At 42.8% G+C, this 23384-nt stretch overlaps 1 protein-coding gene across 2 annotated transcripts in view; it reads right to left on the reverse strand.

The window, feature by feature from the left end:
* Positions 1-23384, reverse strand: part of fam172a (family with sequence similarity 172 member A) — a 156549-nt gene that overhangs the window by 89144 nt on the left and 44021 nt on the right. For both annotated transcript variants that reach the window (XM_018668786.2, XM_051074982.1), the window contains exon 7: positions 10287-10505. In XM_018668786.2, the coding sequence (XP_018524302.1) occupies positions 10287-10505 (219 nt within the window). The remainder of the gene's footprint in view (positions 1-10286; positions 10506-23384) is intronic.

Below are 23384 nucleotides of genomic sequence, written 5' to 3' on the forward strand. Positions count from 1 at the left end.
CATACTGGATACAAACATAATACACACACACACACACACCCAAGCACACACACCATTCTCTTAATTAGCATATGGACGTATATAAAAAAGGATATCATATCTTGAAATAAACAAGCACATGGCCTATAGAGAATGTAAGCTCATCTGTTAATTGAGTGTCAAACTTTTCCATGTGACTCCAAAACAAATCATTAGTTATATGAGGTAAAGGACAGAGGAGGCGTCTTAAAAGATTATTCTGTTACTTTCCATAAATGTGTCTGCATTTTACAAAGTAAGACAGCATATTATCACAGGAAGATAATTATTTCAACATTCTCTCTCATAAAGGTGGTAACTGAGAAGGAAGTGTAGAACACACGCACATTACAGAAAATATGGTTTAAACTTTACTTTGAGAGGAAAGTAAGGCAGCTTGTGATTTGATGAGGTGTTTACTTGCATGCATCTGTGTGTACAAGTTTGTGTGCAAGTGTGTGTGTGCTTGTACTATTTGATGATGTGCTGATGTGTGTTTTTGTTGCTGTGTTTGTCTAGAGGTAAATTAACCTGTCAGAGTGTTTGTGTTTACTGCTAGATTAGCATGAGGGGGTTGTAGTGTCAGCACCCACCTCCATTCACAGAGTGTGATGCAAGAGCAGGCAACTCTGCTCTGCCCTGCCCTTCTGCCATCAGTGCTATGCGTGTGCTTGTGTGTGTGTGTGTTATCCTGTGTGCATGGAGGAGCTGGCTGAAGCGGAGTTGTCTGTCTGAAAGGCTGTGGCATCAAAGTCCTTTGATGTCTCCCTCCTCTCTCCTCCGCCATGTCACCCTTCATCTGTGAAGCCCATTTCATTAGCCTGCCTCCCTGCCTCACCCCTTTCCTCTCCTCTACCCTCTTTTTCTCCTCTGCTGATCCCACCTGTTCTTCTTAACACTCTTCCATCTCCTGTTTTGTCCACCTCTCCACCCACTCTTTAGTAACAATGTCTGACATGGAGGCATTAGGCAGGGTTTGCTACTGTAGAGGACACACACTTACGGGTGTGTGTGTGTGTATGACATTCAAGTCATCAAAAACCAAAATTGCTAATCAACGGACAATAATTGATAATGTTGGTTTTCAGTCAATGTGAATACAAGGTTAGTATTATCACTTACTGCTATTCCCTGAATAATAGTAATGATTTTAAGAAAAATATTGCCTGTTTGATGTCTTCATGGTGGCAAATGAGTCCCCACGTGCGCCTGACTCCATCACCGAACTTCACACACAAACGTACACAGAACAACACACACTCTTTGCCTGCACCCTCAGCGGCAGGCAACAGAGTGACTGACTACCTGGCATGGCAGTGTAGTGAATTATCTAAACAGCATTTGCATATTGTAGCAATTATTTCCTGGGGTTAATTAGCTGCAGTGGAGCACACCGCCCTGCGAGACCAGCTTCCTGTCACCAGCTCTCACACAGTATCTTAGCTTATTTATTTATTTTCCACAGTTTCCCCACAGTTTGTTGTTTGTGTGTGTGTGTGTATGTGTGTATGTTGTGTGTGCATCTGCCAGCACTGTCAGGGTAGCATCCCAACTGCACACCTGTTGCCAACATCCTTCAGCCATGACTGTCAAGGGACATTTGAGAGAGTATACTGTTTGTGTGTGTTTACCGAATACATAGTGATCCATACTGTCCCCGCAGAGAATATAAAATACAAATCTGCTCCCTAGACAGTCTCAGGACCAGACAGTCTCCAGATACTGACAGCTAACTATTATCAAAAAGAAATAAAAATAGGGAGAGAGCTAGAGAAAGGAGATGGATAGATAGAGAGAAGAGGAGAGTGAGCAAGAGAAAGAGAGAGAGAGGGAGAGAGAGAGCCATACATATAATGGAGGGTATACAGTATACACAGTATCTGTGTGTGTAGCAGAAAGAGACAGCAGTCTATGAGAGGATTTTGACGGGTTCCCCCAGCTCTGGTCTTGGAATTCACAAAACATGTTGCCCCACCCCCACCCCACCCCACACACACACACACACACACACACACACACTTTTATGCATGCAAACTTAACTAATGTGCATTTATTGTCAGTCATCATGACCTCTAGTGCAGACAGCTCCCTATAGTACAATCTTGTGTAAGTGCTTTCATCACACAGCTTGTGATTAAAGTGATATATACTCAGTGATTGGACAGCTCAGCCAGTACAGCAAGGATGCTGCCAAACACATCTTTGAGCAATATACTGTGTGGGATATATACTCAATATATATGTAGATACACTGAATTTTGACACAATTTCAAAGGCTGCAGTGAGTCAACTAACCAAAATGTGGTTTTAGGCAACTTCTGCTACCCAATCAACAGAATGCTGATTATGTGTTATACCTTACGTCATCATTAAAGCTGCTAGACAACCTGCTACGCAACATTGTGCATGACTATCTACCCCACTTTTCGTCCATAACTGGTTCCAACTGCAGAATGCATTTGCCTTCCAGTTGTCTAGTTTCAAGAATTTGTTCAATTTAGCTCTTTCCATTACTTAAACAATAACAACTCACACTCCATTCTAATGCCACACATAATTGCAGTCACCCTTGAACAGACACACACATAAACAGGCATGCTCCAGTGCTGCATGTACACAGACTGCAACTCACATACACACACACAGTCTCTCTCTCTTGTTTCTTCAAAAGTTGTCCGGTCCAATACTTGCCCTGTGTTTATTCACTGTAATGAGAAGCAGAGAGAGGAGAGCGGAGGAGAGGAGAGCGCTGCAGCCAGAATAACAGCCCCAACGCCAACACAAACCCAGTGTCTGACCAACACAGGAAACAATGAATCTAACAACATCAACGCACTCTGACAAACAACCACTTCAGACCTCCCTGCTCCTCCCTTCTGCTCCTCCTCCTCAGTCATCCAAAACACACACGACTTCAGAAAACTTCTGAGGAAGCTGGAATTTCTAGTCGGGAGACGGTGAGCAGTGTGGACCGGACGGAATCTAGTGGATAAGAGCCATTATACTTTTTACACTCAGAAACCTTTTAGTGGGAGCCAAAGTGTCAGGACAGTGTTACGGGATGCCTAAACAACTTTATTGGGTTTGGACTCTTTTGCCTGAGTAGTGCTGGTTCCAATCTTGCAAAAAATGTCAATAAGTATTTCAAGGTGTTAAGAGTGAGAGCTGAAGTGGAATCAAAAGTAATACAAACACACATCACACAACAATATTATCTCAGAGTTCCTTCCTGCATGGAAAGAGGTAGAAACAAATTACTCAAATTACACAGGAGCTCTCTCGTTCTCTCTCATTCACTCATGCTCTCTCACAGACAAACACACATGCAGGAAACTGACTTACTGGCTGACTGATCTCTCTCAATCTCTCAGTACCTTCCTGCTCTCAGGCCACATACTGGGTAAACCCACCTCCAGCCCCAGTCATTATGCACTTTAATATATCCTGATCATCACAGAACAAGATTGTTTTCATTTGGCCTGATGATTAAATATTAAATAAGCAATGTACATAATTACATGTTTGGTATTAGCAAAGAGATTATTAGAGTGAGTTAGTCTGTGTGATTGCGTACATGTCTCTGTGCACACAATTAAAAAGTGGACCTCCACGACACCTGTTTGCAATTGCATTCTAATCAATGTCTGGGATGTGTACTCCTTCGCCATCTCTTTTCCTTTTTTCCTTCCCTTCCAGTCTTTGTTTCTTTCTTTACTGGCTTTTAAAGCAGACAGAGAGCTGAAGTTAGCTAGAAGCTGTCTGGGAGCTGATGGGTCTGCTAGAGTGGGGGAAAGGAAGGTATGGAGCAAATTAGCGGCAGAGATGTGAAAATAATGACTGTGGCATTGTGGGTAATTAGCAGGTATGGTACCTATGGAGAGTGGGGAATATAATGATGTGAGAAAGAGACAGAGAAAAGGGAGGATGAGGTGAAAAACGTGTGCAAGACTAACAAGAGAGGGGAAACTGTGCACACGTGTGTGTGTGCATGAGACAGAAATGTATGTGTAGGTGTGTTATTCAACTTTGCAATGAGGGGATACACAGTGTAAGGAGAGAGACAGTGAGAGGGAGAGAGGGAGGGAGAGAGAGAGAGAGAGAGAGAGAGAGAGAGAGAGAGAGAGAGAGAGAGAGAGAGAGTGCCAGAGGAAGGAGAAAAACTATAGCGTACATGTCATCCTGCGTGCAGATTAGCGTGCTCAGACTGTATACAATAAAATAGCATGACCTTGGTGGGGTCAGTCTGCTCTGACAATATTTGCCAGGGCATTGTTTCAAATCAATAACTCATTAACAAAGTACAAAGGAAGTTGCTGTGGGTTTGTGAGATTCTTTATTAGAAAAGAGCGGCTGCAGGCCAGAAAGGTCATCGCTGTGACATCTCGGCTAGCCTCGCGCTGCCGCCCGGATTGTCAGGTGAAATTACTGCGAGCCATTAATTGACATAAGGCAAAGGAGAGCGGGCAGGCAGACAAGGCTGTGTTTGTTCCAGTATGACCCTGAGGTGCTGCGTGTGTACGTGAGTGTGTGGGTCTGTGTATGTCTTTATTCGGGTCAGCCTGTATCCACAACAGGGTTGTGCACAGAGAGGAAAAGAGAGAGAGAGGAGCTCAGTGGGTGGGGAGGTGCGAGGGAGGGCAGGATGGATGTGTTTGATGGTTGACCTGACTAGAAGATTGGGAGCAGGGATCTGAGACCAGCTACACTGGTTCTGCCTTGAGCAAACACACAGGTATGCGTACACACAGATGTTATGTGCTACACATTAACACATATCCAAAAATGCTCACGCACACAAACAAGCATGAAATTTAGCAGACTCCCCTTTAAAACTAAGAAGTCAAATGCACTCACTTGTACACTCAATTCTTAACAAGGAGATAAACCTGAAATAAAAACACGCCACACACCACAGCATACTGTGGCCTTAAATATGAAAAATAAGCTTATAAAGACAGATACACATGCGCACAGGTCAAAGATTTTTCTCTACCACACTCACAGAAATATACACACAAATACAAAGATGGCATCCAGCCAATTTGTTCTCTGCAGCAAGCAGGTGAGCTGCCCTTTAGCTCTGGTCATTGACCGCTTCCCTGACCAAGTTCAGAGGTTAATCAAGTCCCTACCTGTCCTTGGAAATGCTGAGCCTTACCTCTTGGCACAGCCACAGGCCAAAGGTCAAATAAACCCTGTCTGTATAATTGCTTGTGGGCCACAGACTGGGGCAAAGGGGTGAAGGTGACAAAGAGCAAAAACCTAGTCCCATAGAGAAACACTGTAGAATCATGTCGAATACAATTACCTGTGTGTGTGCTTGTGTGTCCATGTCTTAATGTTAATAATCAAGTTTTGTTGTGTGTGTAGGTGTGTGTGCATGTACGTTAGTGAATCCTCTGGACATTTTGTAGTACAGTTTGAACATGGAGAAACAGGGCATCATCTGCTAAGCACAGACAAGGACAAGGATCTCAGCTGGCCCCTGTGGACAGCTGCAGCTGGGAATAATGGTTCTTGGAGCGGCAGCGGCTAAATAATGGATGCTCCTTCCTTTAGGAAACACACTCTGTACAGTCCAGAGTCAGATCAGTATGCAACAGTACAAGGCCCCCTGTTTTGCCTCATACGTCACCAAGAAATTAGAAGAGTTCTGCACTTGCTCTGAAGACAGAAAAACTAAAGGTGTAATATGAAAATATGATTTAAAAAAGTAAATAAAGAAGACTCTTGAGAGGATCTTACATCAACTCTGTTAAGAGTAAAAAAATCTATCTGCTACTTTAAAATGCTATTGGAGTGAGGCCTCTCAGTCTATCTCTCACTCTGAACATTTAAGAAACGTACAGTGTGAGATGTTAAAAGGAAAAGCATAAAAAACTACAAGAGAAAGAGAGAAAAGTATTCCAGTCATTTATAAAAATAAGTGGTGCTTAAAAAAAGGCAAAGCTCTGTTTTTTGTCCCCCTTGCTCTTTTTTTTCCCTTCTTCTTTCCAGGGCCTGCTGGCCTAATCCCAGCCAGCCAGCCTTGGGTGAACTCTTTGGAAGCTTCTTAAGCCCATGAATGTGCCTTTTGTTCCTGCCATTCCTCCGCTTGGCTGACAGAAAATAGCTAACTGGATTACTGCTAAAATTCAGAGTAAAGTGAACTCCCAAACTTCTATATGGCAAAGTGCTAAGAAAGCACCCCCCCCCAACTCTTCCACTATCCTCATCAGCATCCCTCCGATCAGACCTTCTATCCCTCCATCCCTCCCTCTGTTCTCTCTCTTTCTCTTTCCCTCCTCAACCAACATCCCCCCTAGAAATGGCCCAGTGGTGTGTGATCTGGAGGAGAGGAGAGGAGAGGGATTAGATAAGGTTGAGAGGTTGCACACTATGAACCCAAGGCTAAAAAGTAAGAATCCTAAAAGCAGTTAAGAGCTTATTAATGTGTGTAAGGAAGCGTATTAATCAACTCAACTCTATCAGAGGGCTGGTGTGTGTGTATGTGTGTGTGTTTGTCAGTCTTTTTGAGTCAATGTAGTAAAAAAAAAAAAAGAAACCGTACAATATAATTTGGGTCTCATAGGTACAAATACAGAGCAAGACAGGTGTTAATTCCAGCTTATTCCGGCTGTTTTTTGTGTAATGTTGGATTTCATTATATTGGGAGGAGTAGAGGTATATATTTCAGTGTGTGTGTTTCTGAATGGCTGTGTGCAGGTGGTCTGGCAGCTCAGTGGGAGTTAGAGTGAGAGATGTAGTGAATAAAAAGGTTTGTGTATGTGTGAGTGCACGCTTGTGTGTGTGAGTGAGCGAATCTTGGGTGGGTGCTGTTAAAAAAAGATGAAAACAGCCCTGCTAAAGGGGTTTGATTTGATCCACCACCCACCCCGACTAACAGAGGTGAAGGAGAAAGATACACACGTACGTACACACACGCACACACACACACACACACACACACACACAAATGTCAAAACCTTAGTTCTTTTTCCACCTCCTTTACTCTTTTGTCTGCCGGGATGTGTGTGCCTTCGCATATCTGCATGTGTTTATGTGCATGCGTGTATGTGTGTGCGTGTGACAGCTTACTCTGGGCTGGACAGAGGAAGAACAGTGGAGGGTAATGCAGTGCAGGAGGAGGTGTGGATGATAGAGGCGAGGTCATACACACAAACATCCTGCTGACTTCTGGGTCAAAGGTCAAAATTCAAGGGGCACCAACACAGAGCCAGCCTGCTCACTCATTAATCTTTATCCCAAGTCTTACAATCCCTGCATCTAAGGACAAGTGTATTTGGCTGGAAAATCTAAACCTTCTACATGACCCCTATTTTTCAGGTTAATGAAGATAATTTTGTATTAGCCTGCTGGTCCAAAAAAGTAGACACAGAAAGCAATTTTTAAATACATTTTAAATGCCATAACACAGAATACTGCATGGTATGGAGTGCTAAATCAATTATCAATGTGCTAGCTTAAAGTATATGAAAAGAACATGCCACTGGTCTGGCTAGTATTTGCCAGTTACCCATTATGTTGCCTGTCCTCAGCTCAAGGAGTTGTGAAAAGACCAAGACTGTTTAACTGTGCAGTATTTCGAAGATACACTGCAATCTCAGAAAGACACACTACTACTGCTACATACCACCTCTGATCTGACCCTGTTGAGCATAATATGCAGACGAAGAAAGCAGAGCCTAATATCAAGATGTGAATAGTACTGCATGCTTCCTCAAAGGATGGGGAAACCTTGGTTAGCACGGTGTTAATGATCTCACGCTGCTAACATTACTGAGTGTTAAACATTTCAGGCAAGAGGAGAGAGGAAGGAGAAATATATATATACACTCGCCAAGCACTTTATTAAGAACACCATACTAATATTGAACAGGGCCTCGCTTTTCTATCAAAACAATCAGTTCTTAGTAGCATGGATTCCACAAGATGTTGGAAACATTGCTTTGAGAGTCTGGTCCATGTTTAACATGATTTCATCACATAATTTTTGCAGATTTGTCAGCTGCACATTCATGCTGTCAATCTCAGATTCTACTACATCCCAAAGGTGTTCTATAAGATTCAGATATGGTGACTCGCGAGACCACTTTAGTAGAATGAACTCCTTGTCATGTCCATGGAACTGTTTGAACGTCTCTTGCTTTGTATCATGGTGCATTAGCATTCTGGAGGTAGCCAGTAAAAGCTGGGTAAATTGTGGCCATAAAGGGATACACATGGTCAGCAACAATACTCTGATAGGCTGCTGCATTCTGAGATGTTTTTCTGCTCACCACAGTTGTAAAGAGTGGTAATCTGAGTTACCATAGCTTTTCTGTCAACTCCAACCAGTCTGGCCATTCTCTTCTGACCTGTCTCATCAACAAGGCGTTTCAGTCCGCAGAGCTACCACTCACTTGATGTTATTGTTTTTTGCAGCATTCTGAATAAACTCTAGATGTTGTGCATGAAAATCCCAGGAGATTTCAAAAACACTAAAACCTGCCGAACTGACACCAACAATCATGCTACGATTAAAATCACTATGATCGCTTTTTCCCCATTCTGATGTTAAATGAAGAATGAATAGAAATGAAGATTAATTGAAGTTTCTGACCTTTATCAGTATGATTTTATACATTCTACTGCTGCCACATGATTAGCTGATTGGACAATTGCATGAATAAGCTGGTGTACAGGTGTTGCTAATAAAGTGCTGGGTGAGTGTATGTATATGGAGAAAAAGAGAAATCAATGAAATTAGAAAACCATTCAAATTACACCCTCAAAACAAAACAAGTTATGATACAAGCTCCCATCACTATTTGAAATTCTAATTGCTACTGCTTAAAATAAAAAAACTACAGAGCTGACCATAGATGTAAATTAGTTTGCCCGCATCACTGTAAATGACATGATGGATTGTTTACCATAATGTCAGATAGTGTAAAGCAAGTTCATCAGCTGAATGATGGGGAAACAGCGCACATGTAAAAAAGTGTGATGGAGTAAAACAGCACTGCGACTAATTATCCCTTATTAGAGTGTGTGTAAAGGTACTGCCAGGGGGGGTGAGAAAAAAAAAGCCTGCGTTGACAGCTCACACACCACCCGCTAGTCCCACAGCAGCCCTAACTCTTGTCAGACACCAGAGACTGACGTCTTTCTCACACACACACACACACACACACACACACACACACACACACCCACCCACACACACACACACACACACACAGACTCACATGCAAAAACACCCACCCACACACAGGAACGTACATGCATTACTGTGACGCTACTGCCATCAACCAAAGTAAGACACAGTTAATCGATGAGGACACTTGACACCTGAAACCTCAGCTTGCTGTGCCCATCATTTTTTAAATTTTACTGAATGAAAGCTTTTAAGAAAAAAATGGCTGGACCTTATTGAGGCTGCAAATTATGATTTTTGTTGGCAGGGGTGAAAGAAAAGACATCTATGAAGAGGACAACATTATTTTCATTTCACATCACTATGGCCATATTTATTTTTACAGTAAAACTAGATTTATGCAAAGGGTCGCCTCCTGTGTTTGACCACAAGGTAAAGTGGCCAAGCTAGGCTGTGTGTGCTCGTATGCACATGCGTGTATGTGTGGGTGTATGATTAGGGGGTGTACGGTCAGTGCAGCATGATAAGAATGTTGCAGTGTGTTTGCAGTGTGTGTTAGGGAGATAATAATCCCAGCGGTCAACAAGAGTGAAGGGCCAGAGCTGCACTGACCAGCCCACCATCTGAGAGAGAAAAAGAGAGAGACGGAAAGAGGGAGAGGAAGAGGGAGAGAGGGAGGTAGCCATGTGGTTAACACTTGCTCACTGAGAGGCGACTGGAGCACGGCCAACCTCTTCACACACAGGCTGACCACACAAGAGCCTCTCTTTCTCCCTCTGCCTCCCATCCTCCCTTCATCCCTTGTTACCTAACATTTCCTTCCCTTGCTTCCTCAGCTAGCTGCCTCCCACCCTCCTCCTCCCTGCACCTTCTTGCCTCTTTTGTCTCTTCCAAACTTGCCCAAATTCCTCCCTCCCGTTTTCTCACCTTAGTCTCTTCTCCTACCTCCTCCTACAACCCTAGACTGTCGGCCCGCCGTTCGCCTCCCCCATTTTGTCTGTTTTTGATGAACATCTATCCTTCTGTCCCTCCGCCCCGGCTTTCCAAACATTTCCTTCCTGCCTTCCTTTTCTGTCTCTTCTCCCTCTCTCCATCCCCTCGTCCCTCCCTCCCCCCATCTCCGACTTACCCGTATAGGGATACGTTCCGTCTCCGTCTCCTTCTGTGGGTTACGGTACTTCTCATAAAATTCTCTCTTCTTTTTGCCCTCTTTGTCATCTTTGCGTTCCCTCTTTTCAGCTGGTTCGTCCGAGGGTTCAGTGGGAGAGGGCAGGGGAGAGGACTTGGCTGGCTTCTCCACCTCTAGGTAGTTCTCATTGGGGTTGAGCACCATCACACCATAGCCGTCCTAAAACATATAAGAAACAGAAGCATGTGTATGAGAGCTATGGCATCATCTACAACAGATACTGCTCTCAATAATTCTTCAGCATCTATGATATTTTATTTTATAAGAAAATGCTTTATGATCAAAGTAAAACTTATTAATTAATTAACGAGGTTGAGAAAAAAGGGAATCAATCATAATATCTATGGCATATCAATAAAATAAATGTATCTTGAAGTAAAGAACATGGTAAATATATGTGGGTGTGCATGTGTGACAGAGTTAGAGACCTGCAGAAAAATGTATATATATATTTTTTCTTTTTTAATTCCAGAAAAGAAAGATTTTTTGTCTTTCTCTGTTTTTTTTTCTTTTAAAAATGTGTGTATAAACTTAACCCTTAAACCTAAAATGGCGGTGTTTGCCAGAATAGTTTTGGTAGTTTTTTTAGTTGATTGTTCATAATTATCTTTACTTAGAGAAAAGCCAATATTAACTTTGTCAAACCTACTCGAGGGAAAGATATGATATATCTGATACTGCACAATAATCTTGCCCACACTGAAGCTCAAAAACTTGACCTGCTCAGTCTAGGTCTGGTAGTTGCTCATGGTCTATGAGGAAGAAAAGCTCAATAATAGATATCTAAAAGCAAATAATATTGTAACAGCAATTAAAATACACAGATTGTGAGATGACTGGGGAAAAAATGCAAATCCAGACTGAAAGAAATGGCGGAGAAAGAGACGGAGGAGAGAGTGTCACTGCAGGGACAAGCCTGAGAAGTAACTGGGGGATTGGAATTCAGCGACGGTGGTTTCAGTCGGTGAGTAGCATTTAGTGACTCCAAAGGCCATGTGTCACTTAATATCAAACCCAATCGATCCCACCATCACTCAACAAAAGAGTTAGCTGCAACTGCATACGCATCTGTGTGTATGTGCATGTGTTTGTGTGTATGTGACTTGAAACTTCTACAGACAGCATTAAAGATAAAAGTGTAATTTTTTTTGAAAAGCTGAGAAAGTTTTCACATGAAAATAACATTTGAATTAATATTAATAATAATCAGTGCACTGTTTCAAAAGGCCAAAAATGAAAATAGGAGTTGAAAAAGAGGGAAAATGTAAAAGAGCAGAAACCCAAGTGGTTATAACAAAAGAGAATGACAGAAGGGAAATGTATTGTGGAGAAAAGGAAGTTTTCTTATAGCCTTTGGTGACTTCTTCAACTTTGAAGCCATTTTAATTAACTGTGTTTATTGTCCCAAGCACTCCGAAACTAAAGCAGGAAACGGATGGATTCCTGTTCCACTTAAGTTGTGCTTTTCTCACACAACCACTAAGACTTATGGGTATACGCCTGTGTAAACACATACATCATACAAAGGACACATACTAGGGAGAATGAAAAATATCAGTGCTGGCAAAAAGACCTTTAGGAGACGTGAGAGGGAGTTAAGAGAGGCAGCGCCACTCAGCTTCCACTGCAAATCGCCATCACACACACTGTCTTCGCAAGGCAGCACGTCTCCTCTTCCTTAATAAGTGTTAACACAATGTGTTTGTCTTCCGTTGACGCAGCATGTGTGTGTGTCCCTCCTGTGCCCATCGACATCAAACCTGCCACACACCCCTTCCCTTAGCACCTGCCGTGTGTTGACAACGGCAAAATGACACTTTCTCACTTATTCAGATTATAAAATTAGTCTGATTCTCACTCCCTTTCAAAATCATACAAGGCTGTACTTCCCTCATGGACATATTTGTAATGTAACACTAATATAAAGATTATTAATTTAAGAAATTATTTTTAATAAAGAAGAAAATTGTACATCAACAAATTGCTTATTATTATATTTAAAGTATGTGTTTTAAAAATCAATTGACTTTCAGCTTTTAAATGCCACTTCAACAAATGTACCTTTCTCATTTTAGCTTTAAACATTTTCTGCTACATAATGGCATCTCCATGATGATGGAATGAAGTTTTGCATTTTACTCCAAAGCACAGCAAGTCTAATAGTACTTTAATAAGTAACTTATGACTTAAAAAACTACATGTCCATGTAATAGTATTTATACAAATTTTCCAGACCTGGAATTTTATTAGTCTGTGTGTGTATGTATACAGCAGGAAAAGTGAAGTTGAAGAGGTTTTGGATGAAAGTCTATTAGGGAGACTTAATTCTGCCTTCAGACATCACAGAGACATTTGCACGCAAATACAGAAGTTTAGACTCACAAGCGCACATTCAGACAGATGGATCACCGGATGAAAAAGAAGTAGGGAGCGGATGACGGAAGGAGAGGACAGAAGAGAGCGGGAGGGAGGCAGAGAGGGAAGGAAGAGTGAGAAACAGGGAGGAGAGTTATAGATAGATTGTAAAATGATAAGACAGACAGACAGAAAAGAAAGGAGCGACAGAGAGATATAGTCTAACCAGATCCACACCAGCTTTGTGCCACTGCCCACTGGTGGCAGCCTGATAAAATAACTGACAAGACAGCCTATGGCAACAACATTGTAAAAGAGATCAAATTTAAAATCAATAAATGATTCAGTTCAAAACTGTGAAATAATACTCAAACAACATAAACATATGACAAAAATGAAACAATTCAAGAATGAGAAGTCCACTACACTTTGAAAATGTTTTCCAAATGAAATGGGAGGAAAGGAGAGAATAAACATGAAAAGACTCGTCTCCAACACCATCACATCACTTTGTGTGCATTTCTCCTTTCCCCTAATCCTAGTTCACAAGGCCAAAAGTTAATGGTTTAACAACACTGGTCCACATGACCTGATGCTAACCCTAAGTGGCCTACAACTATGTTTAGTTTTCAGCGCTCTTACCCTAACCCTTACTGGTCAATAAGTCTTCCTGGCCTTAAGCATATTAATGCTAACCTCAAGTGGCCCAGTTCCTAGCCTTTAGCTTCCTTATGCTAACCCTTAGTGGCCTATAGCCTATGGCCTTTCCTTTGCAGAGGCTAACACACCTAACCAAGCTAACAGTGCTAACCCTTTCAGCTGTCCAGTCACCCAGAAGGACATTGCTGTAAAGGCAACTAGTGTCGTTGGCGTATTTAGTCTGGAGGAGCAGGGCCGCCGACTTCACCTCTATGTCGGAAACAATCATTTATTTGAACACTGAGAGGTCTGTGTTGGTGTCAGGACAACACTGCTCTCCCTGTCCAGTCACTTCCTCCTCTTATTCTTCTCTCCATCAACCAAAAATGTAACAATGAGTCTGGTACTGGTGGACTTTATTTTTCACATAAAAAAAATAAAAAAAAATAATTAAACTCAAATTTTATACATGTGATTCTACCTTTTCTTATGTAGAAGTTTAAAAAAGGTATTACACCTTTAATTGGATATACAGAACCTATCAATATACACAAAATAAAACGAAAAAAATAAGATATTCAAATCAATGTCTGCTTTCCCAAAATCCCACAGAACTTCTCCCACAGAGCTTATTTTCATCATCCTAGTCTTTGTGTTGTTTTGTGACAGCTAAATCTCTCTGTCATACACCCTTCTAAAGTTAGGTCATTTGGTCTTTGTGTTTCTAGCTAACTGTTAAGTCTCTCTCTCTCTCTCTCTCTCTCTCTCTCTCTCTCTCACACACACACACACACACACACACACACACACACACACACTGGATACACCTGCTAAATCTGATCTTTGTGCTGTGATGTGCTGTCAAAGTGTGAATCTTACACAAATTCACATTGCAAACCTCGGGTCACCCTGCTTTTTATACTACTAAATCTCTCTCTCACACATTGCTAACACTAGGTCACTTTGCCTTTGTCCTATACACACACACTGTCTCAAATAAAGCAGACACACACGGTCCTCTAGCGTTGGGTCAGTCTTGTCTTTCTGCTGCAGTATGGGGGCTAAGTCTATTCCCATGCCCTGTGGGTGCCCCTGTGCCACCACCACACTGAGCCCCTGCCCTGGGGCCAGCGGTCAAGAGGGTCGCCCCGACCCCTCTAAGGGGGGGCACGCCGACCCCCATCACCCTGCGCCGGACGCTCCTTAGCGCTCCTTTGTCGGCCTGTCCCGCACCAGATAGCACAACAAAGGCTGCTGCTGCTACGGAAACCAGGGCTTGTCTCATCATCGTGATGAAACCCTTCCTCCGTCATCCCCACATGCGGGATTGTGAAGCCCTTAAAAATCCAAACACCCCTTACTATCCACAAGGTATTGACAAAATAATTAATAAAAAAGTAAATCATATGAGCTATAAGCTGCAATATAAAGATCATGATATTATGCACTATTGGTGATTTATTATCATAAAACTGGACTATACTGTGCTGTCTTCACAATACTGTCAATACTCTGATAACACTGATCTGCCCTCTTTATGGTCAAATTAGATGCCGTTTGCCCACTAGAACTTTGATGGTAACAGATCATTATTTTCCCTTCCAGTTGCATTATTTGAAAAGAGAGCTGACAGTGTCTGTGTGTGTGTGTGTGTGCGCGTCTACATGTGAGTGACTACACAAGTGCAAGGGAGAGTAAATAAGATGTCCCTTTAAGACAGCAGCACCTCTATTTTTCCAGTGGCGTTGTAATGAAATGAAATGTGTCTAATGTGCGGGAGCAGGGAGAGAGGCGGCCGGAGTGAGAGGGTGTTTCATCTGTGCGTGTGGAGCTCAGCGAAGCTTTGATGTGAGAGCTCTCATGTAGTGAGCAGGGCTTTGGGCACAGGGAAAAGGACAGCACTTGACAGGTACAAAGCATGGCTGATAGCGGTCACGGGTGCATGCAGTGAGGAAAGTGGATGGTATGGTTGTGTGAATTTGAGGTTGTATGTGTGGCTGTTTGCTGAATAGGAGCATATAAATGCTCTCTTTCACATTGCACTTGTATTTTAATGCATTTGTGTATCCGTGCGCATGCATCTTACATCACAGCAATCAGCGTGCAGTCTATAGGTGTCCATTGAAATTGGCTCTTGGGGTAGCTTACTTTATTAGTTTTCTGTCGGGGGGCTGTTAGGATCAAGACAAGCGGCGCAAGCTTTTCTCAACAGCCTTTCCTCCACTTCCTTGTTCCAGCAACACACAGCTCCCGATTTGCTACTCAGGCTTGACTGACAAGGAGGAAAGGGTCACCCAGCATGGCACACCCAATGAGAAGAGGAGGAGGGGAGGGATGTCTGCAGGCTACAGTCGGATTTGAGATCTGAGCAAGGCACAATGGCTGACCGAGAAGAAAGGCTAAGTTGGAAAATAAGCGCGAGCAAAGTGATGGCATCACAGTTCGTTCACATTTCAGTTTACTAGGGGCTGAAGTGGCATCAAATACAAGTAAAAAACTGTTTACAGGAAGACAGAAAAAACAGACTGTTCCTCAATAAAGAGGTATGAGGGAGCTGAGAGGGAAGGTAAATACTGTAATAACAAGTACACTCTCACTCTCCCTCTCTGTCAGGGCCACCCTGCTCTGTGTGACCTTGTCTGTCTCAGTCTCTATGTGAGCTTTTTTTTTTTTGCATGCAGGGCCCCTTTATCCATCCGATCCCCCTCTTCTCTCTCTCTCTCCCTCTTTTTTTCCCACTCCTCCTCTCCCTGAGGCTGACATACCACACAGATCGCACAGTACTGTCAGATTAAGTCATGGTGCCCCCTTTCTCATTTTAACACAGCACCAGTCTGAGACCCCCCACCCCCCACCCCCATACCCACCAAGCACACAGCCATGTTTCTCTGAGAGCAGAGGGGTGGAAGAGTACTTACTGTACCACAGAGGCTATGAAAAGACATGTGTGGATCTTAGGGGTGATGTGAGAGGGGATGAGACGGGATTGTCATCAGCCTGTCAACACAAAATCAATCATCCTCTTGATAACTAGTGATACCCAGGGGGCCATGCCTTTACTTTCCGAGAAGATCTAAATGTTATGAAATATTATTATCTTACATTTCTTTAAAAAAAGTTCACGTTGGTAAAGAAAAATAGATATAAGGTAGAAGGTAACAACATAGGTGAAGACAAGATACTAGAACTGAGTAGCATAAATCGCAGTACATACACAACATACATGTGCTCAACTTGCTTTTTTTGGGATCCTTTGCTTAACACCACATCCCTGTATGTTTAAGCAATCAACTGAACAGCCAACACAAATGTTTACACAGGAAAAGTGAGACAAACTGGAGCTTCATCTCCCCATCTGCCCTCTGAGTTAATTTTGAACAAATCGCCCAACTGCATGGGTTTCTCCTCTAATAAAGAGCACACATTTAATTAAGTTTCTTTAAATTCAACTTTTCACTTCAAGTTCAAAGACTGTTTTCAGCGTTTGCTTCCACTAATGTAGTCGTACACTAATTCGGTCAAAGTAAATAAGACTGTGGTAATGATTATCTTTTTCTTGATCTTAATGAGCACAAATAGTTTAGGTCAGAATAGGAGGCTAACCTTTGGAGCTAGTCAAGTAGTTGTATCTGTAATAAGCAGCAGAGTTTTTAACCTTGGCATGGATGTCTGGGCTCATTTGGATATTGTTTATATGTGGAGCTGAATATTTATAAATTAGTTCAAAGTGGAGCAGTGGGGTGGAGGAAGTGGAGAGAATAGCACAGCTTCTGATCCCTGATGCCTCAGCTTCTTTTCATGCTCGCATTTACATTTCTTTCTTTCTGTTTCACTTTCTATTTCTCTCTTCCTGTCTCGCTCCTTCCGACCTGTCTATTTTCAGCACCTTAGTGAAAAGATAGATATAAAGACATTCACACAAACACTGTTGAGTAACCCACTCAGCGTGATGCCAAAGTCCGTTTATATGTCAATCATTTACCATACTCAACTTCTGTGAATCTGTAAATTTGTTCAGCCACTATTTATGCTCAATGGTTGATAAGCATCGACGCTGCCACATAAACACATGTGCATGTATGCTGACTCAAACACAAGAGTTCGGAGGCCTGCTTCATCTGCTCTCAGCACGACACCCACAGAGGGGGGTGTAGGGTTGGAGGTGGGGGTTGCTAGATTGGGGGTGGATGTAGCATTAATCACCGTCCAGGTGGAAATTGTCAGAGCTATCGATTGTGCAAGTAAATGTTACACAAGCCATTTGTCAACTTTTTTTTACAGAAGACCTATGTGTCATTCACAAAGACACAACTGTGAATGTTAACTCATTGGCTCTAAGATTTTAGAGCTGTCTGTGCAACTTAGCAGTCATTCAAGTATCTGAATATTTGATTATATCTTTTTACACTGAAACCTTTTAATTATTTAACTTAAAAAATCAGAAAATGGAATATCATGAGTCATGCCTCAGCCACCAGATTATCAAATCGGCTGCATAATATGGTATTTCCACGTTAATATTAGAGCATACTAACACAGGGTACAGTGAGCGGGAAGAGTCCTCAGCCTGCAGAGGGAAAGCTATGGGGAAATAAATACAGGAGGCTTATTCTGACGCCGTTAGCATTTTGATTTATATATTCTATATTGTCTCCCCTAAGCATACACATGTATTTTTAATGAGGGCACAGAGAGATATAGATCATGGAATGATAGGTGCCTCCCTGCCCTCCTGCCTAACTATTTAATGTATAAATCAGGGAGAGAGGAGAGCAGAGGGGGGGAGGCAGAGAAGCTACAAAAAGAGGGAAGACAGGAGGAGTGGAGGCGTCCCAGGAGCAACCCTGTCCTGAAGGCCACTAATAACTGTGCACGGAAGGAAGGAAGGAAGACAAAGCCTGAATTGGATGGGCCTAGGAAGGAAGGAACACGATGCTAAATGAAGATGATGATTATAATGGTGATGGTTATAAAGAAGTATTTCGCTGCTATTCAAAATCTATTTTCCAAAGAATGGACAAAAATAAGGCATCTAACCTCTGCAATGACAGTGAAATACCAATCTCTGTTAATCATGATGATAACACTGACACTAAGTGACACCAAAAAGTGAGAGTGCTTTTCAGTTCGACTGAAGTTGAGGAATTCCACCATCATGTGAATTCTTAAAGAGCGCTGTCGATGAATGTTTCTACTTCACCATCTGGACAGGTAGTTAGTGCGTTAACACACATGAACACACACACGGTGGGTGCGAGACGCATGGCCATATGTACAGACTGAGCCAACCGGGGTCAATGGTAGGACACATCTAAACATGGCACACACATGAACACATTTATAGAGGCATGTGTATGCATAGACCTAGGCACATACCCCGTCACCATGGTAAAATAATACACAAGCACATGTGTGTATGCCATGGTGAATTACTAAGAAAAAAAAAATTACAGTCCATCAGAGTGTTAAAATAAAAATAACTTGATAGATTATGTTTTAATAGTTAATAACTGCTACGTAGCATGTGTCATTTCACAAAAAATAAATAAATAAATTTTTAAAAAGTATAGTTTCTTCAATTCTAAATTCAGATTTTGTGTTGAATAAATGCAGGCATGCTGTGCTGAGAGTCATCTACCAGTAATCGGCACTGTGTCTGTGAATAATGTGTCTATGCTGTTGCACCCAGCGTATTAATCTTACTGAACATCACAAGACCACGATGACCTCTATAGGTCAAAGGTGAAAGAGGAATCCCTTCACCCCTGCCCTGTTATTGTGACCTAGGAGGGAGAGCCACAGAGAGAACTGGTGGTCCTGTCGACAGTGCTGACTGTTGCTATGTGAGGTGCGTGATATTTCATGTTAAGTGTGACCTTTCATGAGATGAAGTTTTCTGTTTTATATGTGTAAAATATTCATTTCTATCTGCAGTGGTATTGTACACTGTGTGTAACAGGCTACAGTCATGAAATCAGCAATAAATCTGAAGGCCACAGTATTAGCACACACAACCACGATCACACACACACACACACTCCAACAGTCCAAGAGTCTGACCTCTCTCTAAGTGGAGCTGCACCACAGGTCCATGAGTCACGGGAGGTCGCCACAGCCAATCACAAGCTGTGTTTGAAGTGTGAAGGGTAAACACTATGGCTGCTCTGTCCTGCCATTTACTCTGCTTACTTTCACAGGATGTAACCTAGTAAAGAGGTGATGGAGAATATATCTGTCTGTGTGTATGCATGTATGTATCTCTGTGTGTTCCAGCACATTTTCCATAGTGTCATTACCACATGGCTGGGTTTATGCTTCACAGCACACACATGGAGCTACGCATGTATGTTGGAATCCCCTTCATCCTCTCGCCATACGGCCAAATACACATGGAGAAATCCATGCTGTGGCAACTAAGGAAACCATGCATGGAGCTACAGACATTTTCCTATTAACCCAATGTAGCCTTCAAAAACGGTTGAAAGCAATTAACCATGGAGAGCGGCTGTAAAACACATCCTCTCTCTCTTCAGCACTCTCTCACACACACAGGCCAACCCCTTCAACCCCACCACCGCCACCACAATTCTCACTAGAAGCTCTTTCAAATCTACTACTTTTTTTTTTAAGACCACCTGTTGTCTATTATTTTTACATACTGCTTTTCTCATAAATCATAACACTGGGTAATTAATCAAGCTGTCAAAACAGAGACCGGAGGTCACTTGGAGGGGTCGGAGGTGGTTGCAGGGCCGATGGAGGTCAGGGTCACACTGCATTCCTCATTATCAAGTTGGGATGGGAGAGGGGCCAGGCAAACAAAAGCGAAAGCAGATGGGGGGGTGGGGGGCGGGTTGGGGGGCAGATGAAAAAGAGGACTAGAGAGACAGAGAGAGAGGGAGAAGGAGAAATTGACAAAGAAAAGTGAAAGAAGCTGTCAGCTGCCTACAGATGAAGACAGGGGAGGCGATTCTGAGAAGGGAGACATCACATAAAGAGGTGGAAAAAAGAGAAGAGAAAAAAGACAGAGGTATGAAAAAAGAACAAAAGAAATCTACAAGATGTTTCTACTGTATAGACCTGAAATTGGTTGCAGAGAGGAGAAAGAGAAAAGAAGGAGGTAGGATGGTGTGGTTTCTTCGATGAGAAAATAGGGAATCAGCTGTGGAAGTATGATTGTTATCTTGTTCTCCTTCCTAGCTTGTGTGTATGTCTGTGTGTGTGTGTGTGTGTGTGTGTGTGTATGTCTGTGGGTGATGAGGCAGACTGATATCTCTCTCAGAGGAGTGTGTATCGGTGTCTCACTGGGTTGAGAGCCAGTTCAGAGACAGGACCACGGGCCTGGAGTGGCATGTCACCGACTCCACAATACACACTGCTGATTAGATCACACAGATTAGATTGGCACATATATACACAGATATACACACCCCCCCAAATAAATGCCCACAGGCAAAGAAGCTGAATAAATGTACCATCTATTTTCAAGTTATTCCTGTGGTCAATACTGGACAAGTTGCCTTATTTGGAAAACTAAAGACAGTAAATTAAAGAAATTACTATCTTATTATCATATTAGGATGTTGAAGGGTTTAAGTTTTCTTATGCTTCTCTGCTTTACTAAGCATTATGAAGTATGTACTGTGTGGCAAAATGTGTTGACAATCAAGTTAAATGAATTATCTCATTATGTTGAGTGTAAGTAGGTTATGTGAAGTTATGGGGGCAAATTCAACAAGATGAAAAAACAAAACATGGGAGGAAGATGCTCAGTAGGCTGGATGAAAGGACTGGGACAGACAACTGGAGTGGCTGAGAGCGAGAGGGAAAAGATTAAAAAAAAGAACAATTTAAAAAGTGCAAATGCCGCGGAACTCCTTGTGTTATGCTCGCGTCCCCCTCCCCTGCGTAGAGCATGAATTCTCAGGCGTGGCTCGCTCTATCAAAAACATCACTCTTGAATGAGACGCCGACCATTGCGCAAAATTAGCTGTCACCCTTTCCTCAAAATCTTTGTTAATCTTGTTTCCAGTGTTTGCGGATTTATCAGCACATGCATCAATGTCAGCTCCTTGGTTACTGAGCCGCACTACTTGGGAGAAGATATAATTAAAAATGTTTGGGGCGTGGGGGGTGGGAGGGGAGGGCTGCTGAGGAGCGGGAGTGCTAGGAAAGACGGAGTGGTGGGGGGTGGGGGTTGTCTGGGAGGAGGAAGGTGAAGTCTTCCTCTCGTCTCGTACTCTCCCCAGGGAGCCTGTGGAATACAGAGCCAGTGATAACACACAAATGGGCTCGGCCGCCTCTCTCTTCCTCTCTGGCTCGCTCTCTGGTATCATCCAGGTCAGCATGTGCCGCTATCTCTTTAATGATGCTAGTTCCACTGATCTGGCCATGGCCGGGAAACTGGTCTCACTGCTAACAGCTGCTTGACACGGAGGAAAACAACAGCCAAATGCATCCATCTAGTGATATCACTACCTTATCAATGATTTGATATACAACAACCCCATCCAGAGGGTTTCACACATTGGTGTCACAGCTGCGGGGGAAGGACAAGCAGAAAAGCAAACATACTATACACAACATGCATCATTTTGGAGAGAGCCACTGTGACATATTTAGCACAAGTGAAATTCTGTGAGTATGTAAAATTTGTTTGCATGTTCACTGACTTAAACTAAAACACTTTGACATCTGTAGGGGCGGTGATGAATTACACTGTGGCACCACAGCTTGATCCTTGATATATTTCCAGCACATCTCTTATTATCATGTGGCTTTTCAAAAACCATTACTCGCCCATCCAGCTCGCATCAAGGGACAAGGGACATCATGCATTAGAAATTCAACGTTAAAATCTTCCCTGCTAACTCACAGATACAAACACACATCCAACATGCATATACACATGTATAAAACACACACACACACACACATGCACACAGACACACACAGGCACCCCTCTGGGAGTGCAGTTGTGATGCTGATATCCCGGAGAGCCGTGCCACAGTACCAGCAGGTTTCAGGGCTGTGTGGACAGAACTCTGGCCACAGACATGACAGCTCGGGAGACAGCTCTGGAGGATGACAGACACATGTTTAAAACATAGCGCATAAATGCAAACCCCTTATGAGATGACACCTACCATAGCAGCCCTCTGTCTTTCTCCCAAAAGATTGGGGTGTCAAAGAATGCGACAACTGTGTGCCCTTGTGTGTGAATATCTATTACAGAGATTGGAAAAAAAAGAACACAGAACGAACTGTGTGTGTGTGAAATCTACTGTGGCCACATATGGGTGTCTTAGCTTGCACATGGTCAAGCTAGCAGGAAGGGGTTAGCTGACAGTTGAATAGAGGATTTTCAGAGAGGCAAGAAGTATCTAATTTTTTTCCCCACATTATGGTGAGAGCTGCCATGATAGCCCAGGCTGAAGTTCACCCACAGGTCTTAGAGACAAAAATACAGCTGTCCCATGACAGAGGCCTTGGGGATGGAGGGTGGACAGTAATGTGGCCCTAACCTTAACCTCACACCATGCCTGATACAACATGTCAGCACTGAGAGCAGAGGTTTTTATCCATGCTCACATATTTTCTTCTTGTCTCCTCGAGCTCTTCTTCCTCCCTCCTTTTCTCCTCTATCCAGACCTTTAAGTGTGGTCTGGCAGGTTTGGCTGGGAGGTCGCGTATTCCCCCTCTTCATTAGTGAGAAAATGGACTCTGGTAAACGCTTGTTAAAGCCCTTACCTACACTCCCCCAGTTAATGGGAGTGATCCATTTGTGTCCGTTTCTGCCTGACAAGGCTTTACTGGAAGATTAATAGTGCGGTGTCAGGCCACGGCCACCCTCTGTCCCGTTCTCATTTCCTTTCTTCTGGGACGCACACATGCAATAATGGAGCCCCGTCTTTTGTTGTAACACCATGATTAGCCAGGGAGAAAAAAAGCACAGGAATGACAGAATGAGAGAAAGAATGGAGGAGACAAGAGGAAAACAAAAGGAATATAAGAAAAAACTCTTTCCTTCATGACATGGTACAA

Source organism: Lates calcarifer, linkage group LG13, assembly GCF_001640805.2.
Source record: "Lates calcarifer isolate ASB-BC8 linkage group LG13, TLL_Latcal_v3, whole genome shotgun sequence".
NCBI lineage: Eukaryota > Metazoa > Chordata > Actinopteri > Centropomidae > Lates > Lates calcarifer.